This window comes from Dermacentor silvarum, chromosome 11, assembly GCF_013339745.2.
Source record: "Dermacentor silvarum isolate Dsil-2018 chromosome 11, BIME_Dsil_1.4, whole genome shotgun sequence".
NCBI classification, from domain to species: domain Eukaryota; kingdom Metazoa; phylum Arthropoda; class Arachnida; order Ixodida; family Ixodidae; genus Dermacentor; species Dermacentor silvarum.
Genome location: NC_051164.1, coordinates 46,125,637 through 46,136,158, shown reverse-complemented (window position 1 = coordinate 46,136,158; position 10,522 = coordinate 46,125,637). Strand labels below are relative to the sequence as shown.

Sequence of the window (10,522 nt, the reverse complement as noted above, 5' to 3'; positions counted from 1 at the left end):
TTATTTTACTTGTGGAAGTGAGAGCTAGCTTGGTTAAATAATTTTGCGGAAAGATAGCAAGGGTTATCGGGGGGGGGGGGGGGGGGCTGTGCTAGCGTTCAAACATTTGCAATTTAGCTTGAGACTAGTGGCGTACTCTATATTGGCTCGTTTTTTTCCAGATATGCGCTGTCATTTTATTCAAAATCTCGAAGTGCCAAGATGTTTATTTGTTGGCGTTGTTTCTTGGCATTGAGTGCGCATGCGCGGGGATTCACCATCGCGCAGTTGCGAATATATGCCAATTCCTTGGCATAGAAACGTCCGTCATGGCTGAAAAAAGAAGCACGCCTCCTGCGTTCAGCTCCACAGACGAAGCAACCCCAAGTACAAGCCGTGACAACACCCAGGGTGCTTCATCTACTTTGGGTGCCTACAGAACGTGAGCTCGCTTTTCAAAATTTCATCGAATGCTGTCACCCACAGACTCGACCCAGAATAGTCTTTAACAGCTATACATTCGCTCCCACATAAAACGTGCCATTTTGGCAGCGAACTTGAGCTTTTAAATCGGCGGATTTCTTAGCTTTATGCGCGTCGATGCTTGGGCAGCGCTGAAATATCGCCATGCTCAACGCAAAGTCAGCGGTTAAGCGGTAAAGATACGATTTCTGTCACACCATGAAGCGAATGTATTTATCGAAGAAAATATTTTTTATTTATGTCTGATTATTGTACTTCACGTGGCTGTGCCGTTGCGGTGCTTTAGCTCGAAGTCCCGGCTTCAATTCCGGGTGCGATTCATTCCGGGTCCGTTTGCATTAATTGCCATTAGGCAACAAACGCATAGGACAAGCAATCGTGCCGAATGTCAACAGGTGGGTACAAAAGGGAATTTTTCGACTATGTAGAGTACGGCCCACTCCTGGAGGGAACACACGAGCGCGTGGCGAGCGGTCCGCGGAGCGCCAACTGCTGGCGAGATTTGAAAACGCGCAGCATCACATAGATTCACAAGGGTGGTGCATGCGTTGCGTCGTCTGCACGCGCATGCGCCGTGATAACGATTTGATCGGCGCAAGCGCTCACCTTGAGGTAACAGCTATGTAAGCGCGTGCGCGGCGTTCGATCAGTAGAAGCCACAGGATGCTCAAAGATGGTTCGTACTATCTTTGGGCGGTCGCGAGGAGGCCGCGCTTCGCGATAAATTCTGGAAAATGCTGGGGATGACTTGGTAGTGCTGAGCCCAGCCCAGAAGCCAGGACAAGCTAGGTGCCCATCAGCTCCGCTGTCTCTTTTTTCTTTTACGCAGTGTGAAGCAACTGATACCAACGCTGCCTCCCGCTTATTGAATAGGCGGAAATTTCTTGGTTGGAAGGGCAAACTTCGTCTTCAATTGTCTTGTCTGTTATGAAAAGTGGCCAGTTGCTGTGAGCAGTACGTGGAAAACATACGACTAGCTTAGCGGTTAGCATAGACACAAGGTACGCAAGTGACAGTCTTCGTTATCACTTTTGCCGAAGTTCCACAGTGAGGGGTTGCTCCGTAACCGTTATTGTGTAAATTTGCTCAGCTGAGAGCAGCGCTTGGTCCTATTTTCTTTGCTGAGGTTTGCGTTTTTTTCTTAGTTTATGTTTTTTTTTTTTTTGCTTATTACTGAGCATGGACGGGTGCCAACACACCAGCTTTGCATCCTTCTAACGTCGTGTGACTAGTTCACGCCCCATATACTGTTTTGCTGTACGGTTTTTCTCTTTTACCACACGGATCAAGGAATCCCGCAATACACATTCTATTTACTGATAAAGAGTCATGACTGGTTCGATCAACTCAAGGCAGTCCAGAAGGCCCACGATGCGGCGGTGAGGCTTGGCCTTCCCGTCCCGACGTGGGAGCGGCCCGCGGTCCTCCCTCCGTGAAAACGAGGGGTGACTACTTCAGGGCGTCAATAAAGTTTCCTACCTACCTACCTACCAAATGACGTGTTTTGCTCAAAAGCCCAAGCGGCTGTTCATTCTGTGTTAAACTGCTGAGCCGACATATCGCTTCATAGCGAATCTGTATATGGATACCCCGACAAATTTTGTGCGTCCATGCGCATACACCATCGCGTCGAGAAAAAAAAATTTTTCGTCTCCAGAGCTGGAGTAATTTTGAGTTTCTCCGTAACACAATGTTTTCTGTATGTTCACATTACAATCCCATGCTGTCATGTCTGCAGGCTGTGTAAGTCGTACTTTACCAATTTTCTGACGCACTTTGAAGAATTGAATTAGTTAAATTACGCACTTGCACCAGGCGGAATATCTACTAGAATGCCTATATATGCACCACTCCGGCGCACCTGCGTGTGCGCGTGACAAATGTGGGCACAGGATGCATCTGTCCTTGATAAGTTGGCTTTCTGTCCGTTGCATGGGTCGTGCAGTGTGTGCTGCGACCGTAATCGACTTCAGGGCAACATTAGAAAATTGCAATGACGTTCACTTCGTGAACGCGGGTTACACGAAAGCGTCAGTATGCCGCGAACCTGCAGCGCGCTGTCAAAGCACAATTGGAAAGGCAGCGAACGATGTCGTGGACGCTACATTTATCTCGACGGTGTGACGCCTATTGGTGGTGGCGCTTGTGTGACGTCGTAGACAGCTTCGCTGTACAGTCGAGTGTAAAATATTAGAGACCACGGGAGCGGCGACTAAGCTAAGACTAAGATGCATCGCTGCGCCTTCTGATGGCTGCGCACCTAAGTTCGAGTACAGGTACTGCGCACACGCGGCCTTTTTTACCTGCCAGCCTTCTCGTTCGGTCGCTTCAACCGCGCACGCACCGGAACGCGGGCCACTTCTGCAGTCGCCGTGGAATCAACCGAGTGATTATATCGCCATATCGTGACGAAAACACTTAATTTGTAGTGGCAGCGCAGGGAGCGCGCCACTCTCTACGCCTTGCCGCATGCTTTGCGTCACTTTTTCTGAAATCAAATTATGTGATAAGCTCAGGAAGCAGCGATGTCTTTTGCGCTCTACGATTCCACGGCGACTGCAGAAGTGGCACCTTGCACTCTCCCGCGTTTCGGTGCGCACGCGGTTGAAGCGACATAACGAGCAGGCTGGCAGATAAAAAAGGACGCGCGTGTGCAGTACGCGCTCTCGAACTTGGCCGCGTAGCCGTCAGAAGGCGCAGCGATGCAGTTTAGTACCGTTCCCGTAGGCTCTAAAATTTTGCCCTCGACTGTACATCCACTTTCACAGGGTGAAAAGGAGACGCAATGTAGAAGAATGCAGACGTTCCTAAAAGTAGGAACGGACGCTAAAAGACTTTGTTACGCACCGAACCTAATTGGTCAGCCAGTTTCAATTCAGAAAAGCAGCAAGCCTAGCCTGGATTTTTTTTTCGCTGTCAAAACGCACAAGGTTGATTGACCACTACGAGTCATTATCACTGAGAAGAGGACTTGGTAAAAAGCGGTTGCTTTGTTGTTGCATGAGAAACTTAGCCTGCTTACAGATGTCGACCCTTTTTCTTGCGAAAGACCCTAATGACATCATCGTGTATATTTCAAGTAACGAAAATGGTCTCAACATGTCCTCCATTCACATGAAAGACTTGTTCTGCTCTCTACTGCACGATACGCTGCTACTGTGCGTTAAGGACGGTACTGCCCACTTCGACTGTTTCATTCTATAATTCTTCTGCTTTTTCGGTGCGCGGCTTTCTTGAGCTGCTTGGATTCTACTTAAGATCAACGTTTACATCATGGAATGTGTAAATTTACATTGCAAAGTGGTTTGTACGTTGGTTATTGCATAACAACAATCTCAAGATACATTTTTCGTGCTTACAATGACCGACTTGTTGATAGCCACCTTGTAAAAGTTGGCTGTAAATGTTTTCCTCTTTGTGCATGACTTTTTGTCACTTTTTGCTGGTGAAGGTCAAGGTTTTGAGCCTGCTGTTTCTGATTCACTTTGCGAATTCAAAGAGTGCTTGTCGCCTCTTGTTCTGATGCATGAAATACCAGTGGATGCCTCGTTAAGGTTTTGAGACTTGCTACTTAGGTTTCTCTATATCTCGTTTGACCTGGAAATACGAGAACCGAGGGAACAAACCATTGTGCCTTATCTATCAGCACATGCGAAGTTGGTAAAACATAGCGTTTTGAATCTTTGCTTCCCAAATGATTTAAATAACTCTTGTGGCCACTCTTTACAGCGCAGTCTCCTTGCGCAGGCCTCCCGCCTGACATCTGCAGGGTATCTCGAGCTTTTGTTAGTGTCAGTAACAGGAAAGATATTAAAGAAAGTCAAGCAAGGAACCAAAGCACCAACAGACTACACTGCCAGAGACAAGATGCGAGTCAAGGTGTTCCGCACTTGCACAAGATTCCGCACAGTGGGAAGAAGATATGCAATAAAGTAATTGTTAAAGTTGTTTTTTTCTGCATCGGAGAAATTACCAGTGCTCTGCAGGCAACTGAATTTGGTAAATGTGCCGTAATTCCTAATCACCGAGAACAGCTCACCTGTGAGATTATAGAGGCTTACAACAGCGGTTGGGTGACCTTATCATCAGCATGCCCTCAGATTCCTCAACAAAAACGAAATCAAATATGTGGCCATGATGAGATAAGGGGTATTGAGAAGTGTGACGTCATGTAAATCGTGTTTTTATTTTTTGGTTCATGTCTAAAAGATATACTTCTGGCCTTTTGGTAAATCAGCGCCTGTGTTGTCTCATTTCTTCCGTCCTTGTCTTTTGCGCTGTGCAGTCATTCCGATATTGACTGACCAACCCCCACGAGATTCCACTTCTGCACGTTATAATTCCAACTTCTTTTGTCAAAGTAGTCTCTAAGACCACTACCTTTATTTATTGTAGGGTTTCTGATGGCCCTTGCCCTTACCAGTGGAACACGCAGCGCGGGCCAATACGCGACGGGACTTACAGCGTCGATGGTACGTAGGCGATGGCCGTTTGACACGGGTGCAACTTGCGAATGCACGTCACAACAAACATGGCACACAGCCGCAATGAATGCACCGTGGCAGCAGCGAATTTATTGCGCATAAAGACGCACTTTACCAACACCGCCAAGTGTCGACGGTTATCCAGCAAATGGAATTTCTGTAATTTTCACCTTTTTAATCTCTCGCATTATCTTGTTTTTTAAATATACGCAATGTTTGTACATTTAGGGAAGGTGTGTCCCTAGCTCCATTTCGTGCAGTACTGACTATAAAGTCCGCACTTGTAACGTACTTTCATGCTTTGTGGCATTGACCCGTGAATTAACGCTTCTCCACTGTTTTCCAAGCTGATCTGGTGTCGGCAACACGGCTGTTAAGTGTGCTAATTGAGCAATCTTTTTTTAAATTTCTCTGGTATTCTATCGACGGCCTACACAATGTTGTAGGGGATACCAGGCGTTTTTGTTTTCGTAATGAGCTGCTAAACAAGCACTGCTTACAGCCTGAGGTTTCTTAGTAACTTCAGCTACAGGAGTCAGTAAAGGGACATCGGATAAACGGCTACTGAAAGGAGAGTACGTCTTTGACTGACGCAGGTTTGTGTCATATATAGGAGGTCAAGAAAAAGCGTGAACATAGTGAAGCATCTCATGGACTTATGCCTGGATACTGCAGCAAATATAGTGGCTCGAGGGTTGAACGCTCAAGAAACCGAAATGCCGTTTGTGGCCTCGAACATTTTCCTGTTCTGTCCGGGGTGTGAGATGGAGCTTAGTATTCGTCAGAAGAGCCGAACATTGCAGAAGCTTTCTCGTTCTCGGCTCCCTCATCGGCACGAAGTTCTTGCATACGCTCAAGACAGAGTTTTAGAAAGAAAAAGCGCCATGTACGCAAGCACTGCAGTAACGTTCCCCTACGACTAAACACTTTTTTACCTCGCACCATCCATCTGAATGAAATGTTCATTTCCTATGAATCACCCTTCCACACATGCGAATGATCATCATTGCTGTTATTTCATGCCATACAGGTGCCAGTGACCATGGAAGCACTGGTTCTCTGCTTCAGGGGTCTAGCACCAGTGTCGATAACGCAAGGCCCAGCACGAGCCGTGCTGGCATGCCGGAAACACCAGTCATCTTAGAAGACGGCGCCAGGTAAGCACACATAAAAGTTTCATTGCAAAAAAACTCAAAGACGACAATGAATGCTTGCCGTGGTGCAACTATGCCTGCACGCTCTAACTGTTCCCGGGAAGGGCTAGCTGTGATGCCTGAAACATGCACCACGTCAGCAGTTTTCGTCATGCGACAGTTGGAGCTGGCGTCAACATACTTCATGATTACAACAACGCAACTGGACATGGACAGACTAAAAAAGGGCGCACACCCTACTGCGGAACGGTGAAGCTACACAATCTCGCCCGATTTTTCATTTTGTTAGCACGCTGCAATGTGCGGCACAACTAGCAGGTTTGTTAACAACTTACTTACTCCCCGTTATGGAATATATGAAGGTAGTCAGAAGCAAATGTGTTCATCTGAAAGAAGGTTCATCAAATCAAAGAGAGGATGTCAAATTGTACGAATGCACTGTAGCGTCAGTACGCAGGCAGTAATCAGTGTGGTCGAATTTAATCCGGAGTCCCCAATACGGCGCGCCTCATAATGAGATCGTGTTTTTGGTATGTAGATTGTAGAACCCGAGAATTTTAATATTTTAAATATTTTTGCCTCCACAAAAACTTTTAAATGGCCACAAGAAGAAAAATATTAGGTAGCACTAAGTTAAGTAGTTGCTGAGCCGCAGGTATCGCAGTAAGAGACCATGAAATATGTTAAAACGTCAAGAAAAGTATTGTGCAATCCTACCATTTTTAACTGGTAAATAGGCCTTCCCTATCTTTTATAATCTCAAAGCATATATTTTTTTACTTCTGCGCTTTCTCACTTTGCGCGACACGTAGCTGTGATACGTGAAACTTGACGTCACTGCGCCTGCGCACCGTATACTGATAAGACGGCATATTGTAGTGCTTGTGTTACCTATTAGCTGCTCCCTGACAAGCACAGAGTACCCTCATTGATCCCCATTCGCCCTCACTTCTTTCTCTCCGTCGAGAGTGCAAGAAATGACCAGTAAAAGTAATGTCAATAAGCTTGTCTCGACTTCGCCGGTGCTTAAATACTCCAGATACCCACGTGGCTTTAAGAAAGTATCTTGCAAGGCTTCACCATAAAAATGAAAAGACGTGAACAGATAATGCAGTAGGGCGTGGAAGGGGAGGATCCTCCTAGCAGGAATGACTAGCCGATGACATTTGCTCTGTGCTGCGCTTTGCGCACGCGCTCGCGTTGTCGATTGCTTAACCGCTCCATTGATCCATACGGCGCTGATTGGCACTTTGGTTGACGTGAACGCAATATTATAAAATTGCAGAGCTTCGTACTTCAAAAAAAAAGGTAAGGCGTGCAGACACAGACACGAGAGAAGTGGACAACACAAACGCAAACTATCAACTGAATGAAGCACTGAGGCGCAAAATGAGACGCAAAACTCATCCGCGCATGCTCTAGAATGGTAGCACCACGTGTCAATCGGGTACACGTGCCGGTCTATGTGAGAGATAACTGTTGAGGCAATTGATCTCTTCCTTACGTAAGCTAATCGAATGCGGACTCACGCACACACTTCCACCATTATTGATATGTCAAGCCTCGACTGTATCGCGCTTTCATCTAACTCTGGCGTGCAGTTACAGTCTTGGCAGCCTTTGCAGTGTAAGGAAAGATTGGAGGGCGATCGGTTCGCTATTTACTCCACGATCTTTTATGTTCCATTAGCCACTGACTGATACACCGCCCTGTTTGCCCTACGTAGAAATGGGCACAACTAAAGGGAACTTTCTATACCACACCCATATGACAGTCAGTAAAGTTGTTTTGATGTGCTTCACTGGTCAAATACCTGTTCTTTTATTAGCTTTCACAAGTTCCCTTTTCGTCTGCACGGCAGCGCATATCTTACCTAGCTCCTTGGAAGCATTAACAACACCACATGTACTTGCAACCTTGGTAAGCCTGTGCGATCCTGAATGAATGTAAGGAATAGCCACGACTATTTCCTTGCTATTACTGTTTTCTGTAATCACGTCCGTCCCCCGCGAAATCGGCTCCTTTAGGCGTTCAGCTACAGTGGCCACTGCCATGCTAGGATAACCTGCTTCTAATAGGCGCCGAACCTGTGCCTTAAAACTGGCGCTCATTTTGTGCATGCACGATCTGGTGAGAAAAGACTTCAGGCGCGACATGGCAATTCCAGTTTTACCTACTTTGGAATGCTTGGATTGAAAGTTTAAGAATGGCTTCGACGATCTAGGGGAGTACTGCCACCACACGTGAACCAAGGAAACGCCAAGAAACTGCATTACGCGTTTCTGAGGCAATTGCTTTCCAAACTTCAGTCCTCCTCCATTAAGTTTAAATGGCTCACACACTGAGGTAACAGCGGAATCAAAATCATCCCTATTGCAGAAAATCAAATAATCCTCAGCGTAACGAAATACCTCAATAACACAATCGCCCAAGGCCTTCTCTAAGTAGCTGTCAATCCTGCTCAGGTAAATATCACTATGAATAGGGGCAACATTTTAACCAATACAAATTCCTGATTTCTGCAGAAACACACCCATCTCTCCACCCAACCAGCGTCGACTTTAAGTACATTGAAAGAATTTCTAGAAAGGCGCCCGTGGAAACGCCGCATCTGTCTATAAAAAGATTTTTGTGCTTGTTCTTTAATGCACTCCTTTACGGAATTGAACAACCCTTCATGCGCAAGGAGGCATACAATTCTTCTATATTCATACGAAAAGCTGTACAATCAACGGGATTTTTTCGTCAGAAACTGAACTAATGCCTCAGAATTACGCGAGCGAACGGGGTCTGAGAAAACTAGTGAAGCTAAGCAGTTGTGCAGGTAACTAGCACACAGACCTCCCATGTCCCTTTCTCTGACGCTATAGCACGAATAGGAATATCTTGCTTATGGGTCTTCGCCGAGAAAAACAGTTCTGAGGTGAGCGATTTTGCTTTCTTGACATTAGTGACAATCCTATCTAGAATATGTCTTAAAGGGGCCCTGAACCACCCCTGGGGCTTTGTAAGATAACATAGTCCGCAGGTAACATACGCTGCTGTGAACATCACAGCCAAGTTTTGCTGTCGTATGCGATGCGTGGAGCTCGCAAGAAGGCCGCCAAGTCACCTTTCTCTCAAACGCTCTCATTTCAACAGAACTATGATCCTCACTCTCTTCTGTGTGCTTTGTTGCGCAATAAAGCACATTCCAATATGCGGCTGCTATTCGCCGCTGTTGTCTGTTACACCGCGGCCGCTGCGGAGTGCCGCCACGAGTCCACTGGCTAAGCGCACTGCGGCTCTCTGAGGACAGCCTCATTTGGCTTACGTTTAGCGCGGTGTCGGCACCAAATCGGCAGTTTGAACTACGCGCCACGGTGACGTTTTGAAGGCGGAGCGTTGTGGCCCCGCCGTAGCCTTCGCAGAGCAAGGCATTAAAGAAGAAAGGGGGAGCATAGCTGAGGTTGTGCTTTATTGCCAATAACTCCATTTATGTTAAACGCATTGAAGTAATTTTGCGGCAAAATATGTCTGAAATAGCCTATTTCCACCGCAAGTGTCTTTCTCCACTTCAATGAAAAGTGGTTCAGGGCCCCACGAACAGGAGGTGGACCGCACGTTGCTTAACTGCCGAAGGCTTGAGTTTTACTCGCTGAAATTTCTGTTCTGTAGCTGATAAGGCTTTTACTGAAAACATGTCATCTGGCATAACTGTGAAATAACCTTCCTTGTCCGATACTTGTGGCCAGGTTTAAAATTATATGAAACAGAGTGCCAACATCAGGCGGCCCGCCTGATGTTGGAGAACGGACAAGATTTGCACAAGCATTGCAACAGTTTGTCAGCCTATGCTTACATACGGTAGGTATGTAAACTTTATTGAAAGATGTAATGCTGGTGCACGAAAATATTTTACGAATATTTCATTTGAGGAAAAGTTTATCTGCTCAGCCATGACAATGCTTCAGGCCATGCCACATTCGAGGCGACGCCTCGGACACCCATATCCCGGCATTTCCAAGGCGGCACTATGCGCGTTAGGAAACTTGCATAGAAACTGGCGCCCTCTAGGTAATATTTGGTAAACTCTATGCTAGAGACTCGCGAGGCCTGCTCGCATAGTCGCCACCACAATTCTACTCTTAGCGTCGCGGCATATGTGCGGCCCAGGCAGACTCTTGGAAGTCAAGTGAACTTCTGCAGGTGGGAGGATAACAAATAGATGGCGAGCAGAGAAGACCGTGGTACGCATTGGCTTCCGGCTCATCCAGTGTTGTAAGTGGCCTGATCTGTGCTTCGCAATCACGTGTAAAAGGGAGCGACATGACAGAACGTTGCCATTGGGACAAACACCTGTAGTATCATGTGTCGGTCCTCCCCATCACGCCATCGTTGTGACACCGAGTATTCAAGGTCATTAGGATAAGTTTTATGGGT

General features: G+C 46.6%; 1 protein-coding gene across 1 annotated transcript in view; it reads left to right on the top strand.

Annotated features, from left to right (window-relative positions):
- Positions 1 to 308: 308 nt before the first annotated feature.
- Positions 309 to 10,522, top strand: part of LOC125941300 (uncharacterized) — a 54,087-nt gene continuing 43,873 nt past the window's right edge. Inside the window, exons 1-2 of the mRNA XM_049658292.1 lie at positions 309 to 421; positions 4,858 to 4,934. Of these exons, the coding sequence (XP_049514249.1) occupies positions 309 to 421; positions 4,858 to 4,934 (190 nt within the window). The remainder of the gene's footprint in view (positions 422 to 4,857; positions 4,935 to 10,522) is intronic.